This window comes from Mesoplodon densirostris, chromosome 19 (assembly GCF_025265405.1).
Source record: "Mesoplodon densirostris isolate mMesDen1 chromosome 19, mMesDen1 primary haplotype, whole genome shotgun sequence".
Classification (NCBI taxonomy): domain Eukaryota; kingdom Metazoa; phylum Chordata; class Mammalia; order Artiodactyla; family Ziphiidae; genus Mesoplodon; species Mesoplodon densirostris.
The window spans coordinates 64754959-64776142 of record NC_082679.1 but is presented as its reverse complement, the minus strand read 5'-3'; the positions used below and the strand labels follow the sequence as shown (position 1 = coordinate 64776142).

General features: G+C 53.3%; 1 protein-coding gene across 4 annotated transcripts in view; it reads right to left on the bottom strand.

The window, feature by feature from the left end:
• Positions 1–552: 552 nt before the first annotated feature.
• The window catches only part of BANP (BTG3 associated nuclear protein), a 109590-nt gene continuing 88958 nt past the window's right edge, over positions 553–21184 (bottom strand). For 3 of the 4 annotated variants that reach the window (XM_060083434.1, XM_060083437.1, XM_060083435.1), the window contains 2 exons: positions 12405–12548; positions 8734–9357 (listed from right to left, as the gene is read on the bottom strand). In XM_060083434.1, the coding sequence (XP_059939417.1) occupies positions 9286–9357; positions 12405–12548 (216 nt within the window). In that variant the 3' untranslated portion in view covers positions 8734–9285. Of the gene's footprint in view, positions 726–5433; positions 5481–8733; positions 9358–12404; positions 12549–21184 lie in introns of those variants that run through there. The other variant, XM_060083436.1, reaches the window with a different exon arrangement.

Here is a 21184-nt window from a genome sequence, read left to right as displayed (position 1 = left end):
TCTCCTGTCTGTATTTTGCATTGCCAGATTTGATCTGCTAATATTTTGCATAGAATTTTTTTTCTCTGAGTAAGATTGGTCTGTAATTTTCTGTCCCTACTTAGCTTCTTAGGTTTTGATGCCAAAGATATATGAGCCTCATAAACTGAGCTGGGAAATGTTCCGTCTCTGTTTTCTGAAGGAGTTTGAGGAAGGGTGGGATAAGTCCTTCTTTGAGCGTTGGGTACACCAGTCTTCATTTTGGCTATTTTCTTCTACCCTATTTTCCAGTTCACCAATGATCTCAGCTCTGCCTAATCTGCCACGATACCTACATCCTGAATTCGCAATTTTGATTATTCTATGAAAGTTGTACAATGATGCTTTTGTACTTTGAGAAAGTTTTCAGGTCACTGTTTAAGTTCTCAGTGTCTCTCTCTCTGAACATCGTAAGCAGATTGTTTGAAGGCCTGGGAGAAGTCCAACACCCGTGGTCCGCTGTTTACATTGGTTTCGTCTGTGCTGCTCTCTCTCTCCTTTGCCTGCTTATTCCTGATTGTGTGCTGGGTAGTGAGTGTGCACAACTGCTTGGGGACTGAATTCCATGCTATCTTCCTTTCACAAGGATCGTGTTTGCTTCACCTGGCAGTGGGGACACAGCAGTGTAAGACCTCGGCAGCCCAGCGTCTGTACCCCAAGAGGAGCCCCCGTCCTGTGCCCCCTTCTTTCTTGCCTCCTTGGTGTGTCTTACGTAGAAAGAAGAAGAAAAAAAAAAGCTTTTAGGGTGAAGAGTGACAAGGAAAGCATACAAATCACGGCACACCTTCCCACAGCGCCAGCACACCCAGATTAAGACATGCGGAGATGCCAGCCCCCCGCCCGCCCGCCTCACCACTGCCTCTCCCTCCCTGGATGATTCTAACGCCAGGGAGGAAGGAGGCTCGTCCTGCCCCCTCTGGGCATAAACGGGGTCACTGCTTCTGGCCCCACCCATCGGTGTGACGGCGGGACTCCATCCACGCCCACGGCTGTTGGCGTCCCCTGGGAAGGGCAGGCCACAGGAGGGACCCGCGCTGCTGTGAAGGGGGCGGCGCCTGGAGGGGCTGCTGGACCACCCGCCCGGGGCCCTCTACCCAGTAGGAAGTCTGCAAACTTCCGCCCAGCCCCGCCCACGCCTCGCGGGAGACCCCACCCGCACACCCCTCAAGGTCGTTAGTCTTCGAATCTTGGTGATTCTGGAGCCATCTCATGGTAGTTTTTTGTTTTGTTTTGTTTTGTTTTGTTTTTTTGCGGTACGCGGGCCTCTCACTGTTGTGGCCTCTCCCGTTGCGGAGCACAGGCTCTGGACGCACAGGCTCAGCGGCCATGGCTCACGGGCCCAGCCGCTCCGCGGCATGTGGGATCTTCCCGGACCGGGGCACGAACCCGTGTCCCCTGCATCGGCAGGCGGACTCTCAACCACTGCGCCACCAGGGAAGCCCTCATGGTGGTTTTGACTTGACCAGTGGAGCACTTTTTCAGACATTCGTTGGCCATTTGGAGTTCCTCTTGCTGTGGTCTGTTCATGAGCGCATGTCTTTTGCCTTTCTTCGGGCGAGTAGCATGGGGGCAAAACTCACTAATCATTAAATAATTCGGCAGCAATGAATGAATGGCCGTTATAAACCCCGCTTCTGAAAATGATCAGATGGTTTCCCTCCTCCACCCCATCCCTCATTCCCTGTCTCCCTAGGGGCACCCACTCTTTGTCCATTTCAACATGGACTTGTCTGTCTTTATTCCCTTCCTGGTAATAAGAAACCTTATTATCTTACAAGTCCAGATATATGTCCTTTATTGGCTAGAAGGGTGGCAAATACCTACCCCACTCTGTGGCTGCTGGGGTCAAGGTTATGCTGCTCATACAACAAGATGGAACATGAGCCTCTTTTTTTGTTCTGTGCAAGAGTTTAGAAGACTGCTGTTCCTCCATAAACATTTCCAAGCACTTAACAGTGAAGTCATCTGAGCCTGGAATTTTCCTTGTGACAAGTTTTTAAGTTATAGATAACATTTCATAAGGATAGGCGCTATTAAGAGAGCCATTGGGCTTCCCTGGTGGCGCAGTGGTTGGGAGTCCGCCTGCTGATGCAGGGGACATGGGTTCGTGCCCTGGTCCGGGAAGATCCCACATGCCGCAGAGCAGCTGGGCCCGTGAGCCATGGCCGCTGGGCTTGCACGTCCGGAGCCTGTGCTCCGCAACGGGAGAGGCCATAGCAGTGAGAGGCCCGCGTACCACAAAAAAAAAAAAAAAAAAAAAAAAAAGAGCGCCATCAGGAAGGGTCCGTACAGGGGTTCCCAGGGCTCATCCCCTCCCAGGAATGCCCCTTTGAACAACCATCCACACGTGAAAATGCTTCCCAAGAGCTAAAGGCTCCAGGTGAGGGATTATAGCACGTGGGTGGAACACAGAAATCAGACAAGACACAATGAGGAGGGTAGAAAAGACAGTTTCACATTACCCATCCCCGCCTCCCCTCCCCCAGGCATAGGCTGTCTAGCAGAGAGACACCCTCCCCACTGGGGAGGGCGAGTGACATGAGAACCCAACTTCACCCCGGACTCTAGCACCCACAGGAGGCTGCAGGTGCCCGGCTTGCCCCAGGGAACCCAGGCACCAGGCCTGCCCACCGGCTGACCAGGTACCAGCAGGAAGCTGCCCAAGGACTCCAGCAGCAAGCCCATCTAAGGACACCATCCCATGACCCACCCGGGTTCCTGGAAGGGCCGACTGATGAAGGACTTTCCCTGCCAAACCCAGTCTGTATAGTTGGAACAGGTGCCTACTTCTTCTAATGTTCAGACACCAACACAAGGCCACAAGATCACGAATAATCAAGGAAACAAGATACACAAAAGGAAACTAATACATCCAAAAAAAAAAGTTATAAAAAAGAAAGGAAACTAATGAAACTACAACGAATGACACCAAAAAATGGAGATCTATGAAATGTCTGACAGAGAATTCAGAAAAATCCTCTTAAAGAAATTTAGTGAGCTACAAGAAAACACAAATAGACAACTAAACGGAATTAGTAAAACAATGCATGAACAAAATGAGAAGTTCAACAAAGAAACAGAAGACAAACACACACCACCCCTCTACCCCCAGAAACCCTGAAGTTTAAGAATACAGTGACTGAAATGAAGAATCTGATGGAGCGGTCCAACAGCACAAAGAATCTGTGAACCAGAAGGCAGCCCACTTGAAACCATCCAACCAGAGGTGCAGAAAGAAAAAAAGAATGAAAAAGAGTGAAGAAAACAGGTGTGAACTATCGGACACCGTTAAAAGAAATAATGGGTACAATACTGGAATCCCAGAAGGAGAGAAATAATGGCCGGAACTTCCCAAAGCTGGAGGGGAGATTTAGACCTCCAAGTTCCTAAAGCTCATAGCTTGCCCTAAAATTTCAGCCCAAAACTATCTTCTCCAGGACACAGTACAATAGAACTGTGTAAAATGAAAGCCAAGGGGAGAGTTTTAAAAGCAGCAAGAGAAAAAAAAATTCCTCACATACAAGGGAAGCCCCATGAGGCTATTAGTGGGTTTCTCGGCAGAAGTTGTGCAGGCCAGTGGGATGATATATTAGAAATGCTGCCAACAAAGAACACCCAGCACAGCCGTCCTTCCGAAATGAAGGGGAGATAAAGTCTTTTCTGAAGAAATAAAAGCTGAGGGAGCTCCTCACTGCTGGACCTGCCTTACAAGAAATGCTTTAAAGAGTTCTTCATGTTGAAATGAAAGGATGCTAATCAGTAATATAAAAGCACATGAAAATATAAAACACAACAGCAAAGGTAAGTATATAGTCAAACTTAGAACACTCTAACACTGTAATATGGTGGTGTGTTAATCACTTAACTCTAGAATAAAAGTTAAAGGACCAAAGTATTAAAAATGACCTATAGCTACAATTAATTTGTCAATGGATACACAAGGTAAAAAGGTGTAAATTGTGACATCAAAAAGATAAAATGGGAGGGTTAAAAGGTAGAGTTTTTGTATATGGTCAAAGTCAGTGTCAGCTTTAAAAGGACTGTTGTTAAACCTACAGGGGATACACAAAAGATGAAGAAAACGGAATCAAAGCACACAGTATAGAAATCATCAATTCACAAGGAAGACAGCAAGAAAGGAACAAGGGAACTACAAAACAGTAAGAAAACAATAAGATGGCATTAGTAATTCTTCATTTATCAATAATAACTCTAAATGCAAATGGATTAATTCTCCAATCAAAAGTCACAGAGTGGCTGAACAATAAAAAAACAAGACTCAAATGTATGTTGTCTAAAAAGAGACTCACTTCAGCTTTGAGGACACACACAGGCTCAAAGTGAAGGGATGGAAACGATATTACACATAAACAGGGAACAAAAGACAGCAGGGGTAACTATACTTACATTTTTTAAAAGTTCTGACTTTGAGTCAAAACTGTAACAAGAGACAAATAAGGTCATTAAATAACAATAAAAGGGTCAATTCATCCATTTATCAAAAGGATATAACAATTGTAAATGTATACAGTGCTCATGGTGCTGATATTTTTAAAAGATAAAATTGATAAACGTTTAGCTAGACCAACTAAGAAAAAAAAGAGATTCAAATAAATAAAATCAGAAATATAAGAGGAGACATCCAACTGACACCACAGAAATACAAGGGATTGTAAAAGACTACTATGAACAATTACACACCAACAAACTGGATAACCTAGAAGAAATGGATAAATTCCTAGAAACATACAACCTACCAAGGCTGAATCATGAAGAAATAGAAAACCTGAACAGACCAATACAAGTAAAGAGATTGAGTCAGTAATCAAAACCTCCCAACACAGAGAAGTCCAGGACCAGATGGCTTCACTGGTGAATTCTACTAAACATGTAAAGAAAAATTAATGTCAATCCTTCTCAAACGCTTCCAAAAAACTGAAGAAGGGATATTCCCAAACTCGCTTGCAAGGCCAGCATTACCCTCATACCAAAGCCAAAGATACCACAAGGAGAGAAAACTACAGACCAATATCCCTGATGAATATGGATGCAAAATTCTCAACAAAATTCTTGCAAACCAAATTCACCAGCACATGAAAAGGGCCATACACTATGACAGTGATCCCTGGGATGCAAGGATGGTTCAACATACACAAACCTATAAATGTAATACACCATATTAAGAGAATACAGATAAAAATCATACCATCTCAATAGATGCAGAAAAAGCATTTGAAAACTAGAATATCCTTTCACAATAAAAGCTCTCAACAAATAGTTATAAAAGGAACATACTTCAACATAATAAAAGCCATATATGACAAACCCACAGCTAACGTCATACTCAATGGTGTAAAGTTGAAAGTGTTTCCTCTAAGATCAGGAATAGGACAAGGCAAGGGTGCCCACTCTCACCGTTTCTCCTCGATCTAGTATTGGAGGTTCCAGTCAGAACAATTAGGCTGGGGGAAAAAAAAAAAAAAAAGACATCCAAGTCAGAAAGGGATAAGTTAGTCTCTGCCTACAGGTAATATGATCTTATATATAGAAAATCCTAAGAGCGCCACCAAAAAACTGTTAAAACTAATAAATTCAGTACAGTTACAGGATACAAAATTAACATACAAAAATCAGTTGTTTCTGTTTCTGTACACTAACAATGAACTATATGAAAGAGAAACAAAACAATCTCAATTACAATAGCATCAAAAACAATAACTTATTTAGGAATAAATTTAACTAAGTAAGTGAAAGATCTGTACATTGAAAAATTATAAGACATTGATGAAAGAAACTCAAGACACAAACAATTGGAAAAATATCCTGTGTATATGGATTGGAAAAAGCAATAAGGTTAAAATGTCTATACTACACAAAGCCATCTACAGCTTCAATGCAATCCCTATAAAAATTCCAATGGCATTTTACACAGAAATAGAAAAAACAATCCTGAAATTCTTATGGAACCACTAAAGACCCGAATAGCCAAAGCATACTTGAGAAAGAAGAACAAAACTGGAGGTATCACGCGTCCTGATTTCAAACTATATCACAAAGCTATAGTAATCAAAACAGTATGGTACTGCCATAAAAACAGACGCAGACCAATGAAAGAAAATCAAGATCCCAGAAATCAACCCACACATATATGGTCAACTTGTATTTAACAAGGGAACCAAGAATATTCAATGGGGAAAGAACAGTGTCCTCAATACATGGTGCTGGGAAAACTGGATAATAACATGCAAAAGAATGAAATTGGACCCCTATCTTACACAACTCACAAAAATTAACTCAAAAGGGATTTAAGACTTAAATGTGAGACCTGAAACCATAAAACTCCTAAAGGAAAACAGAGAAAAAGCTCCTTGACATTGGTCTTGGCAACAGTTTTTTGGATATGACATCTAAAGCACAAGCAACAAAAGCAAAAATAAACAAGTGAGGCTACATCTAACTAAAACGCTTCTGCACAGCAAAATAATCAACAAAGTAAAAATGCAACCTACGGAAGGGAGAAAATATCTGCAGACCATCCATCTGATAAGGGGCTAATATATAAAATATATAAGGAATTCACATAATAGCAAAAAACAAATAAATCAATGGGAAAATGGGCAAAGGACTGGAATAGATACTTTTCCGAAGAAGACACACATATGGCCAACAGGCACATAAAAAGAGACTCAACATCGCTAATCAGAACCATAATGAGCTATCCCTTCACACCTATCAGAACAGCTATTATGAAAAAGACAGAAAATAAGTGTTGGCGAGGATGTGGAGAAAAGGGAATCTTTGTGTACTGTTGGTGGGAATGTAAATTGGCACAGCCGTGATGGGAAACAGTATGGAGGGTCCTCAAAAAAATTAAAAATAGAGCTACCATATGATCCAGCAATTCCACTTCTGGGAATATATCTGAAGGAAATATAAATTTTTCTCTAAGCACAGCTTTCGATGTATTCCGTGAGTTTTGATATGTCGACCTGTCGTATTTAATTGTCAATTAGAAATACTTTTCCACTCTGATCTCTTATTTGAACTTCTTCCTGGTCTGGTGTGTGGGTGACTTGAATAAAGTTCAAAAGAGCAGTGGGGAAGGACAGAAAGTGTGCCCCGTGACCGCCACATGCCGTGGTCTACACGTCGATTAGGTCAAGGGCACCAATCACGCCGTTTGGACATCCCACACCTTATTGACTTTTTTTTCTGTGCTGTGTTTCTTAAACGTCTGTTATAAATATTGACTTTGATGCCTTACAATTGTACAGCATCTTGATCCTTTCTCTCCAGGGCAAGGAACAGGGGCTTTACAACGATTTAGCTCCTTTCCTGCCTGCCCCAACCTTCAGAGCAATGTTTTCCAACATTTTATTGTGAGGCAGTTTACACGGAGTACTAGATACACCTCCTCGTTGTTGTATTTGCCACCCGCCCCCCCTGCCACCGCCAACCTTCCGCTCTCAGAATCTCCTCCTGGGTCCATATTCCTGCTCTTGAAGAAAATGTCTTACAACTTCCTTTATAGGATGGAATCGTCTGCAGGTGACACCCTCATTTTTGTTCCCATTTTTTAAAATGTTGCCCAATTCTTTATTTTTAATAATCCTGAGATATAATTTATATCCCCAAAACTTCACCCCTTCTAGTGTGCAATTCACTGACTTCTAGTGAATCTACAGAGTTGGGTCAACAGCACCACTAATTCCAGAACATCTTCATCCTCTCCAGAAGAATCCGCATTTGCAGTATCAGTCACTCCCCACCTCCCCTCCCCCAGCCCAGGCCACCGCTCATCTGCTGTCTCTATGGATTTGCCCGTTCCGGACGCTTCATATAAACAGAACCACACAGTATGCGGGCTCTTGGGTCTGGCTTCTCTCACTCAGCACGTGTTCAAGGTTCATCCGCCTTGTAACCTGTGTCCGTGCTTCCTTCCTTTTACGGCTGAGTTACAAGGCTGCTGTGTCGGTGGACCGCATTTTGTAGGCTGTTCCCAGTCTCCGGCTATCGTGAAAAGTGCTGCTATGAATGTTCGTGTGCACATTTACGTGTGGACATACGGTTTCAATTCTCCTGGGTGTACACCTCAGAGCAGAGCTCTGGGCCAGATGCCAACTGTCACCGGCGTTCTTGAACAGCTGTTCTACTAAACAAATCCGCGTAGAGCCTTTTTCCCTCAACGCCTCTGCTTCTGATGTTCCCTCCCCCCATGAGGGTGGTCCGTCCTTCCTCTCTGGCTGCTTCTGGATTATGCTTGTCTTCGACGTTCTGCGTGTGTCCAGGCACGGCTTCCTCTGTATTTCTACGTGAGATCTGTTCTGCTTCCCCAATCCTTTACGTGTCATCTTCCTTCTGTTCTCTCCTTCTGGGATTCCAGACACACGTTAATTAGATGGTCAATATGGCATGCTCCTTTGGACACGACTTTCTCTAAAGACCCCCCAGAGCTGGGACTTTCTGGGGCTGGAAGAGGCCATGCCATTCAACAGCGCAGCTTACTTGTGGGAGCACCCCAATTCTGAAGGCTCACGCTACCTCGAGGGACACCGTGCCTGGAGACACTCCATCGTGCAGCCCCCTGCACCCCAGGCCCCATCACGGGACTGCCCGGGCAGCCACGCCCCCTTCCTCTGGAAGGGCCCACACAGCTACATCAGGGCCGCCACAGGCCCAGGGGCCATCTCCTAAGAGGAAACAATGTGACAGCCGTCGTGGTCATAAATACATTTTATTCCATTAGAAATGCACAATCACAGTGCTGACAGCATCCCCCTAGAAAAGTAGGTAAGCAACGTTTCCATCAAAATCGTTAGTCTTCTTTTGCAAATACCTATTCTCGTTACACTGAACAGAGCACACAGCAAAAGGCTTCTGCTACTCCACTTTTTTTTCAATTTTGTTTTTTGTTATAAACACCATAGCAAATTAAAAAAGCTGTTTGAACAGAGAAAAATATCGTAGTTCTTGATTTCCCGCGTGTACTTAACACAGCCGCGCTGTGCTTCCCGCTCCTCCCCCGGACACGGCGGGGTGATCAAAAGAAACAGGGTCTTCGGGCGGGGGCGGCAGGGGCTACCGTCATCTTTATTGACCGGGGCGGTCTCCCCGAGGATGAGGCACTCGGATGCACTTGAGCAGAACGTGTGCGGGCCCCTTCCCGTGCGAAGCCGAGGGACGGGTGCGTGTGAACGGTGCGGGTGACCGGACCTAGCGCTGAGCGGCGGCTCTGGCTCGGGCCCTGTCTGGTCGGCGGCCGTCCCCTCACTGGATCTGGATGGCCCCATGCTCCAGCTGCATCTCGGACTGCAGGGTGGGCTGCAGGGCGTCGGCCGCCTGCAAGAGGGGAGAGGGGGCTTTGTATCAAAGGGCTCAGTGCGCACGTCCGGGCCACTCCCTGGTCACAGACACCAGCGGTTTTCAGGCAGAGTAAACACACACCCGAGCTGGAAGGTGGGGCTGGGGGCCCGAGTGTCGTCCCTGCTCTGGGAGAGGATGCTCCCGGCAGCTGTGACAGATCCAGGGCCACGGTCCGTCTCTGCAGGGCCCTGTCTTGGCCCCTGCTCCCCACCCACATGCCCCTCAGCTCCCGCCACCGGCGCTGCGTTCCCATTCCCACCCCCGCTTCCCACTGGGCGTGCACTCCAAGTGGTCAGCATATTCACAGTTTTAAGGTAGTTTAAAGGAAGAAAATACAGTCTTGGAATAAGTCACTGACCATCCATCTCAGCCACCAAGAATGGGCTCCCAGATGGAGATCACTTGGGGGGTTTTTCAGACTCCCCTAAGCCGCTGGTCAAAGGCAACATCAGACTCTCAGAAGTGGGCTCCGTGGCTCCCCTGAGGACCTGTAGCTGGAGGGGCCCTGGGGGGGGCAGTGCGCGGAGGAGGAGGTGGAGAAAGCCACACAGCGGAGGCAGAGTCCCGGGCGGGGCCAGCGCTCCGCCTACGACTGCAGATCAAGGGGAGGCAACACGGCATTTTCCTGGCTGGGGGGGGGCGGTTCCCCACCCATCTGAGGACTCAGCACAGGTCTCCTCCGTGCCGTCCAGAGGCCACGAGAGGGGCTGGGCTGGAGGGACGACACACACATGGACCTTCTGGAAAAGGGAAGTGGACTGGCGCATGCTGGCAGCTGCAGAGGGGGGCGCTCCAGCCCTGCCACAGGCTGCAGGGGCCCCTCCCCTTGAAGGTCTGGAAGAGGCGGCTCTGAGCCCAGGCACCCGGGATGGTGGGGCAAAGGCGGGTGGGGAGGCTGGGCTGGGCACTGGGGAGGCCCACACTCTGGTGGGGAGCCCTGCCCTTCCCCCTCGTCCTCAAAACGCGGCAGGAGACCGGGGCCCCAGGCAGGAGCGGAACACAGCGCAGCGGCGCCAGCACAGACGGGGCGCCCTCTCCCCTGCCCGTGGCTGCTCCGGGGAACAGGCCCACCCCTCACGCAGCCTCTGGGGCTCGGGGGGCTCGGGGTCTTCGGGAGCCAGGCCCGTCCTTCCCCAAGCACCAGATGAGGAGTATGACCCTGTTCTGAGCAGCAAACTCTGGAAGGAAACCCACAGGAGGGTGGGAGGCCTCCTGCTAAGAGACCATTGGGAGACCCCTCCCCATGCATGAGGCGGGCGGGGGCCCAGGGAGGAGGCTGGGCCCCAGGGACCGAGCCCTTCTGCAGGGAAGACACCCCGGAAAGTGCACATGTTCCTCTCCGATCTACTGCTCTGTGTCCTACGTGGTCCCCAAGACCTGCCGGGTGTGACTGGAGACCAAGACACTGGCGGGAAGTCACGCGCCAGGAGCTCCGTGGACACGGCTCCCCTCGACAGTGACATCCGCACAAAGACCACAGACCTGTCCCAGGAAGACCCGCCACACGACACGCACCCCAGATTCAAGGCACACACTCTGAGTACCCCCGTGCGTGTGAAGCAGCAATGACATGGGCGTCAGACCCGCCCAGCTCAGACAGAGCCCAGGGGTCCTTCTTTAGGACAGATATCCCTCGCACCACATCAATAAGTTCATCCACCCCCCCACCCCAAGTTCTGTGGGCTGTCGGCCTCATGCCCTCTTGGTCAATCTCCAGAGTGGCACATGCCTCTCTGATCACCGCTGCACAAAAGCACAAGTGTCCAGGCCGTGGCTGCTGCCCACATGGCAGAGTGGACAGGTCTGGGGAGAGCAGGGGGCTGTGCCTTCTCCAGGACACACGTTCCAAAACTCTGGGCCAGGTGGGGACTTGTTGTGAACCAGGGTTAAGTCCCCGCAGGACCACTGATCACCCAGCCACCTGGTCACCAGGGCCACCTTGGGCCACCTGCCTGGCCCTGCTGAGCCGCGTTCCTCAGCAGCTACCAGCGGGGACAGGACACAACACCTAGGACAGCGACCAGCGGAGGCCGGGAGGGGAGGGGGACCGCGTGGAAACTCGGGGCGTTAATTCTAAGCGTCAAGGCCGAAGGCAGGATACGCGCAGCTCGTCAGTGCCGGGCGTTGGGGGGGGGGGTCCCGGGAGGAGGCAGGGAGGGGCCAATAGGCTGGGGTCACAGCGATGAGAGCCCCCCCCCCCCCGCCCAGAGGCGCTCAGCAGTGAGTCAAGCCCACAGCCTGAGGTTTGAGAGCGCCCGTGTCACCCTGGCACCCGCAGCCTGAGCTGCTCCAAGGGCACCCTCTGCGGACCGCGCCCTGACAGACCTTGATCACACCACCCCCAAACAGGCTCAGGCATGAACACGGGGGCCCACGCCTGGCTCCCCATACCCAGGGGAGGCCACAGTGGTCGCCCAACCAAGCACACTCACTGGGGCCAGAGGTGCGAACGCTTTGTACATCTCGAGCAGCAGCCCCCCTGCCGACCTGACGGCTCAGAAACTGTCCAGATGGAGCCCGAGCGCTGCTTTTCTGGGGCTCCCGGGAGAGCGCAACCGCGAGCAGTGCAGGAAGAGGACTGCAGCCCAGCGCAGCCCAGCTCGGCCCCCCAGAGGCTGCCACGGGGGAAAAGGGCAGAGGCCACAGGTAAGGGTTGCAAACTCACTGCCCGTGGCCGGCAGGCGTGCAGACCTTGGGCCGGCCCTGCCCCAGCCCAAGGAACAAAGAGGTCTCAAGTACACTTAATTTGGCCTCTAAATGTATGGGTAAACATTTGCATGAGACAAGAGTATCTCAAGAAATTGTTTAAGGCTGGAATCTGGGACAAGAAGTAACCTCTCACCTTTACACTTCCAGGCACTTACAAGACACGGAGTCCCAAGCGAGCGCCTACATCCACACCATGCGCCTCTCATGGATCACTTACCTTCCTCACGGGAGAAGGCCCAAGGCGGAAATGCCCAAGCGTGTTCACTACCTGCAGGAGGCCCGGGCCCTGTCCACTTCCCAAAGGGAGGACCCACCTGGGCTGCAGCGGTGTGGTCGGTCACTGGCGCCAGCTGCACGTACTGGACCTGGATGTCGCTGCCCTGGAGCGGCGAGCCGTCCACCCCCGTGGCAGCAGGGTCCGAAGAAGCCACGGCTATCAGCTGGGCCCCCTGCAGCACCTGCAGACACAGAGCAGAACCGCGTCAGCATAGACGGCACCGGGAGAGGCTGCCCCGTGCTACCTGGACCGCGGGGCGGGGCACCTGCTGCCAAGGGTGTGGCGTGCGGGTGCGCTGTGTGGACGTGAACGGCAGGACCAGGCTGCTCCACTGCAACTGCAAGTCACCTCCCTCAAACATCCAAGTGCTGGACACACAGACGGGCTTTTAGGCCTTACAGGAAAAAATACCCAAAGAGCGAACTGAACGCAGGGATGTGGCCAAGGGCGGGTCCGAGATGGAACAGGAGCTAAAGCACCTGGAGACCTTCCCAGAGTCACCGCTTTCTCAGGTTCATGGAAAGGGGAGCCTGAGGGCAGCCAGGAGGACAGGCAGACGGCGGCAGGGCCTCGACCCTGGGGCAAGCAAGACACATTCACTCCAGCGAGAAGCGGCCCCCAGTCAGTGGGACACTGATAGAGTCGAGAAACAAGCAGAAATGCGCATGTGAGTCACAAGGCCCCAGGCTCCAGAGGGAGTCGAGAAGGGCTCTGTGTGTGGAGAGGAGACACAAGCTGGAGGGTGAGGCCCAGATCCCGGGGGAGGATCCGACTTGCCTCCAAGGAGACAAATCACGGATCACGGACCCCCATCCTGCGCATCAGGAACCCCACTTGGACTGTGTCTGGAGGGAGGGACAGATGAGGCCCCCATGACGGGCTCTGGGTGACGCCATCACACACGAGCACCCACACCAGGCCCACCGCACCCTGCAATAAGCAGGCAGGCAGACTGGTGCCTCGACGCCCCACACGGAGGACGGCGAGCGGGCGGGGGCCTCCGAGGCTCTGCATTCAAGGGAGTGAGCTGCCATGAGCTGTGGGGCTTTTGACTTGGGGCTGCACTCCCACCCCCTCAAATTACACAACCACTGGACCACCTCCTGGGGGCGCTCATCAGCTGCCCAGGGTGGGGCAGCCGTAGTCACACTTCCTGACCAGCCCACGGCCTCCCACACGGGGTCAGAGCTGAGGATGCAGAAAAGTCTGCACTTTCAAACGCGATTCTAGTTTTTGATGAGCTAAAGTTCTATTTCTTTAATAATGAATCCATCAGTGGAAAAAAACCGGAAAATTCGATTTTCAGAATAAAAGACAGAAGAAAGTCCTAACTGGTTTTCCTTTTGTGTCTTCGGAAGCCATCTGCAAACACAGTTTCACATCTCGTAGCGGCCAGCTCTGCTGGGCAGAGTGACGGCCCAGAGACGGGTATGTCCCAATCCCGGGCCCCGGGCCATGTGCCCTAACAGCAAGGGCACTTTACAGATAGGACTGAGCCGGTGATCAAGGTGGGAATGGCGTCCTGAAGCATCTGGTGGCCCCGTGTCACACAGGCGGCTCAGAAAGCAGAGAATCTTCCCACAACAAAGCGCGGACACCACGCTGATCTGGAAGATGGCGCAGGGGCCACCAGCCAAGGAAAGCAGCACCTCTGTCTCCCGGGATTCTCCAGAGGGAACCAGCCCTGTGACCCCTAAACTTCAGCCAGCAAGGCCCGTGCTGGACTCATGACCTCCAGACTGTGAGAGGACAAACTTGTGCATACGCCGCCAGGCGTGGTCACGTGTCCCTGCAGCCACAGCCCACGTAGATGGCCACGCTCCTCTCCTTGGCTTCCTCCTTCCGGGCGGGAACCGGCTTCTAGGTCCCCAGAGAGCTGACCTGACAACGACGACTCTCTGTGAAACACCACCCTGTCCTGTGTTGACTGTTTGTACTAATGAGTTCACGAGAGGTTTTAAAAAACCGGAGAAAGCTGACGTCCCCTCTCTTATTCATTTTCTCTTCCCCAGAACTTAACCACCACCAGGTCATTCATGGTCAGAAAGACAGACATGGGCCTGCCCAGTTCTGCAGCTCTGCCACCCGGTCGCCAGGGAGCAGCCATCCCCTGGACCCCGTGGGGACGAGCAGCCTCGGGCAGCAGCCGCTGTGGCCCCAGCAGGGCAGAGGGCAGCGGAGCTCAGGGTCCACCCACACTCAAAGTCCAGCGTCCCCTCCCCAGGAGGCCAGGAGCGGGTGGCCTGGGGTCTCTTCTGTGGGAGGGGTCTCTTCTGTTCCCTGCCGGATCCCCAGCGTCCAGCAGTGTACCTGACGCTCAGTAACTATTTTGGAAATAAGTGAAGATCACACTGATGTTGACGAGGAAAGAGAACGAGGAACAGGAGGGGAGTGGAGCACAGCTGGTCCCGAAGCCCAACGTTCAAAAGCGCGTCCGCACACCCTTTGCCCTGGCTCTCTTGTGGTCCACTCTGCCCCGAGCCTGGCGGTTCTGGGGGAACCTAAGAGACTCAAACGAAAAGCTTTGAGAAGAAAACAGGAGGAAGGAGGGGTTAGACGGTAAGGAGAGACCTTGTCCGCTGGAGGATACGGGCTGGTTAGGACGCCTTTCTCGCCAAGAGCGACAGCTCTGGAGCTGTGAGCGGGGAAGAGGCAGGAAGCAGCACACGAGCCAGGCTCACGGCCCGCCGGCTCCGTCCACCCACCCGGGGCCTCGGGACCAGACGCAAGGCCAAGCCCCTGGCACCCTGTGAAGAGACGCATGCACACCCCCGAGCCGGGCCCTGGAAAGGCAAGGTCAGGCTAGGGCATCTGGATCCCCAGGCTGGTCCTGCATCAAAGCCGGACACCGAGAACCTAAGGAGCGGGTACGCACACGTGCTCCGCAAACCTCAAAGCACCAGCCGAAGGCCGGCACGGCACGGAGGGCTCAGCGCAGTCATCCGCTCATGGTGGGTGGGGCGGGGAGCGGGGGCGGAGCACAGACACGTTACACTGCGCGATTACCCCGAGCAGCTGGCGGAGGCAGACGGAACTCACCACCGAGTCTGAACGTACGAAACGGACGTCGGCTTTTTCTCTGAGTCTGAATCTAGCCATGTAAACCATCTCGAGTTAACTAAAATGCCTCTAATGACCAAACCCCAGCGAGAGGCTGGCGTTCACCGGATACGCCCCAGCACCCGCTGCCCACGCCCGCGGAGACCCCCATGCTGCTCCCTCAGTTAAGGACCCACTGTGTGCGAGACACTGTGGGGAGGACGCGACCCCAAGGAGCCTACGTTCTGGAACAACCCCCGGGCTGTGAAGGGAAGTGACTGCTTCTCAGGACGAGCAGATAAACTGGCTGGCGTCCAGATACTCAGCTTGGGGGACCTGGGCCCGGAAGAAGAGGGACAGGAAGCCCCAGGACGGCAAGGGAGAGAGCTGGGGGAGGTGCCACAGAGGACAGCGTCACTGAGGGCTGAGGCCGGGGGACACAAGCTGCGAGGCTGTAACCAGTGCTCCCCTGTCCCAACCTCACCCCCCGCCTGCAGGTCCTGGACTCGACTACAAATGTTAACTATTACAACCTTGTCACAGTTTTGTCACTGTTGTACACGGTGAATTTAAAGTCAAATCTAAGACTATCTTTTAATGAAACTTATGAAATCATGGAACTGATTTCCGAGTTCTGCCTGCCCTCTGGTTTTGGTGATGAGCCACCACTCCCTGCAAATGGAAGGTGCATCATGGTACCCTACGAGTGAGCATTACCACTGGCGGGTAAATAAAGTGTAGGAAGATATTCTCAACTGGGAATCCTTTCAAAATGCCATGCCCTTTAAACGTCTCCACACTGGTTTGGTCTTGATAAGCGATTCAGAAATAAGCTGAACACTTAGCGCTGAGCGAGCATGAGCACGGACAGGAGGGACAGACCTTCCGGGCCTTTCGTTATCACCCCCACCCTCCAGGCTCTGCCCTCCCCCGCTCCCCCCAGAAAAGTGCAGGGAGGGGGTCTGTTCTTCAGGTGGGGCGGCAAGGACAGCCAAGGGACACAAGCATCTCCATGGAAAATGGGGCTCCGACTCCAGTGGGCAGGAAGGGGCTCGCTTCTCACGTGGCACCCAGCGAGGGCACCGCCAGGCTGGGAGAGGCTGCTGGTGACACAGCCTCCAGGGCTGCTCCACCCACCAAAGCCGCCTCGCTCATCCGCGGTTCATCCGTGGTTTCAGTTACCCGCCGTCAACCGTGTCCGAAAATAATGGGAAATTCCAGAAATAAACAAGTCCTAAGGTTTGGCTCTCGTGCTGTTCTGAGTACTGTGATGAAATCCTGTCCCGACCTTTGTCCTGCGTGTCCCACCCGTTAGCCACTTAGTGGCATCTAGGTTATCGGCTCCACTGTCTCGGGATCACAGGGCTTGTGCTCAAGACACCCTTCTTTTACTTTGCAATGGCCCCAAAGCACAAGAACAGTGATTCTGGCCATCTGGATGTTCTCTTACTGTGCCTAATTTGTAGAATAAACTTCATTACAGATGTGTACGTACAGGAAAACCCTAGTACGGGTCTGGTGTTACCTGTGGTTTCAGGCATCCTCTGGGGGTCCTGGAACAGATACCCCGCAGACAAGGAGGCACGACTGCGGCGCCTTCCTGCAGCCTTGGGAAGGCACCACCAGGGCCTCGCCTGGCTTCCCTCCACAGTGGCACACGGGCCCCAGGGGCCTCTGCACTTGGGTGGGAGGGTCACACGGGCCCCCGCTGTGGGCCCCTGCGCCAGGCACCTGTCCCGAGTGACCGGCGGGTACCTGGATGGGACAAACAGCTTGCTCGGTGAAGCCGTCCAGGACACGGACCCAGAGCAAAGCGCTGTTGGGCTTTGGTGGACGGGGAGAGAGGCCCCCACGAGGAGGACCGGCTGCCCGAGCCGCCTCCAACTCCAGCTTAAGAATACGTCTTCTCAAAAGCGGACGAAGCTTGGATGAGAGAGTGGCCGTGAGAAGGAGTCAGAAGGCCGGCTCTGCAGCACCCCGCCCCGCCCCGCCCCCACAGATGCTCAGGGCAGGAGCGACCCGACCACCACCTGGAGCTGGGACATCACAGTGCAGCCAGCAGCACACCCGGCAGGGACAACCCCACCAAGGACAACCCGAAGGGCCTCCCCCGAAGGAGGGGCAGGAGCAGACGCCCCGGAGGCAGGGCGCTTCTCCTGAGGGTAAAAGGAGCCAGCGAAGCCGGGACAGATAAAAAGCACTCCGCGGGCCAACCACACGGGCACCCTCGGCGGGGCCACCGCGCAGCTCCTGACACACACAGTCAGGCTGACCTGGATCTTAGCTGGTGACAAGGACTCCCGCTGCGCAGAACAGCAGGATCCCTGCGGCACCCCAGGCCACTGGACACCCGCCGGGGGTCCTCGCTCTGGCAGGGGGACGGGAGTGGCCCCAGAACGAGCACAGGGTCAGCCCGCGGCAGAGGTCCTGCCGGACAGCGAGGGCCTGGCTCGCCTGGCTCCCACTCCGCCCGACAACGAGCCGGCACCTTCCTGCTCATTTCTGTTTGCAGCCTTTCCCAGCAGGCAGTGGGGGCAGAAACGTCTAACTAGAAAGCAGCGAGCTCCCAGGACAGTAGCCAGAAGCAGCGCCTCCGGGCTTCCCAGGGCAGCTGCCCGCGGGTGAGGGGGCCGCGCTCCCTCGGAGAGACACGCGTGCGCAGACGCGGGTGCAGCTCGCGCCACCTGGCCGGCCTCGGTCGCAGGCTTCCCTGGCGTGTTTCTGAAGCAGAGCCCATTATTTTCAGACCAAAGAAAAATGGCACAGTGTCCGACTCTGAAGCAGCCGACTAAGGGAATCCTGGATCTACAAGCGCTGTTTTTCTGGAGTGCACACATCTGGTTTTCCTCTATATCTGTCAGTTCTGAAATGCTGTTTGATACCCAACTGAGATAATGCAAAACTGGTGCAAAGCCTAAAATAAATGCAAGGAGCCCAAGGACTTTCCAGTAATACTTAGAAACAAAAACTCTCAATCCAACCAAGAATCCACCCAGACACTCACACACACACACAAGTAATACTTAGAAACAAAACTCTCAATCCAACCAAGAATCCACCCACTCACACCCACTCACACACACACACACACACACACACAAAACACCAAGCAAAAAACCCTCATGCACTCACAAGACAGGCACTGAGCACAGCTTAATTAAGTGGGTGGCCAGGAGGAGGACGAGACCCTCACACCTAAGGCCTCCGGGAGAAGCCAAGGTCACTGACCTGTGTCTGCATTTCCGCTTGAACCCAGCTAGTTACGGTAATGCACTCAACCAGTGGACTTTTCCAAACGTGGATGTTAATTGAAAGAGCAGCTTCCCCCATGACAGAAAGATGAGGAGGTGAGAGGAAGATGCCCCAAACCGCCAACCGGCCAGGAGACCCCGCGGCACAAAATCTATTTTGTACATTTGTACAGCAAATGCCAGAAACAAACAACCATTCTTAAGCCTCTAAACCCAAGGACAGGAACGCTAATCTCCTTCCTTGGATCCCACTTGGAGTTCCTGCCCACGAGGGGCATGGCCAGACACAAGCACAACTGGCAAGGAACCCCAGAACACAACAGAACCGGACCAAACAGCGCTCCCCTGGGTGCTCTTGGAGCCCTCAGCGCAAGGCCTGGCCTGGAGACTCCTCACAGGCCTCAGGGCTCCAGCCAATGGATGCAACGTTTTAGAAAAGCATGCTACGGCCAGGCCAGCAAGCTGGCGCTTCCAGAGCTGACAGGCCAGCAGTCAGGAGCCAGATTTACAGCTCGGGGCAGTGGCTCCCGTCAACACAAGCAGCTTCTGCCCTCTGCTCTGTTCCTCCTTCCAGCATTGGGCGTGAGCCTCAATCACGATCCGGAAGAAAGGAAAACAAAGCCTAAAAAAATGATAAAGCAAAAGCGGAAGTCTGGAGATGTGCGGTATTCAGCCCTCATTCCAGAGAGGGCGGCGCTCCTGGGAACAGATCTTAACCATGCGTCTTAAGACCTTCCAGTCGAGTGAGGTGGGGGTGAGGGGGAGTGGAATAACTCAGCCAGAGTCAAATCCAGGGCCTCCACTTGCCCGTGGGCTCCAGGCCTCTGGCTTCTAGAAGGGTCAGGTGGGGGTGGGTAGGGAACGGGTAAGACAGCGCTGGAAGAACAAAAAAGGTGTTAATTACGCATGTAAGTGACCTGACCTGTCCTGTCCCGGGGAAGGAAGAGGGTGCCCAGCCATCACCCTCACGGTGGCAAGGAGCTGAAACGCCAAAACACGGACACTGACGCTGCAGCTGCCGTTGCGACCAGGAAGCAGAGCGCAGGCCGGGGTCAGGCTCAGGCCGGCCTCCCTCCCTGCTCCCCACCCCCCGACTGTGTGCTGGACTCCCACTGTTTCTTTATTTAATTTGGAAAACTCACCCCACAGAACCACAAAAATTATCGTCGTGTTCACTGTGATGGGACGAAAGAACGAACTTCCAAAAAGACGTGACGCAATTTTCCTACTGAGTTCCAGTCAGCAGGGAGCATTTACCAAAGGACCCACCATGCAAACAGCCGCTGGGACCCAACTCCACCCCCGGGGCCGTGTCCTCCCCAGGAGCCTGCCCGCCTGAGGCCGCGTCTCAGAACAATCCATGCTGAAGTGAGGCACATGAGATTACTCTGTGGTCAAGAAGGTATATGGGGACCAAACAGCCCAAATCCCCTTTCTGCATCCACAGCAGAGCTGCCACAGGTCCAGACTCCTTCCTGGGAACAGATAGGGTGCTCTGGACTGAGTGTCGAAGCCCTGATTCCCTGTGTGATGGGGTGCGGGTGAGGAGGTGGGGCCTTCAGGAGGTATTAGGGCTGGACGAGGCCACGAGCATGAGGCCCCTACTAGGGGTCAGTGCCCTTCTAGGAGGGGGAGAGACACAGGACCCCGCCCACAGGCACACCAAGGAAACCACGTGGGGACATAACCAGCAAGAGGGTCCTCGCCAAAACCCGACCGCACGGCACCGTGGTGTCGGGCTTCCGGCCTCCAGGACTGTGGGGCACACATCTGCCATTTCTGCCCCGTCCATGGTACCCGATTACAGCCGCCCAACCCAGATGGGGGAGACAGGAGACAAACATCCCGGCCCCTCCCGGCGCCCTGCAGAGGGGAGCTTGGGGCTGCACTCTGAGGCAGGTGTGCTATCCGCAAACACGCCCGGGCTCACAAAGAGAAGTTCGGTTCATGTGTGACAAGTGCTTGTCTACACCGCACGCCGTGCTCAAGGGTCAACTGACTTACACCAGGAGTCAGAAATGGTGCAAACGTTTAACTTCGGGTGTAAAGAATGCCTTCCAACTTCCTCTAAGTGAAAAGACACCTGAAAGCAACCCTCCACGCTCAGCCAATAGGAGCCTGCCTCGGGGGAGGGGTGGGCCCCGAGGGAAGGGCACATCCACACTTCACACACTTCACTTTACAGTGCGATCTGCAGCATAGCCAGTAGCCAGCGGGGCTGTGTTGACGACGCTGTCCCGCATGCACTGGAAATGACACACCACCACGTGTGACTGCTAACGAGAGGGGGCTGGACGGCGGGGAATCTCACAAATCAAATCCCACAGCTGCGGGCTCCAGATGCACCCCCGGAGAGGGAGCATCCAGGCACTGGGGCTCCTTCCCCCACGCTCCCTCCCTGGGTAAACCCATGGAAGCCAGGGGACGAGGGGGTCTGCGGAGGATGGAGCCAGGAGAGCCCAGCTCCCACAAGAGACCGGCCGACAACCAGGGATATGTGTCTGCACCTGCCCCGCCGCACATGGTG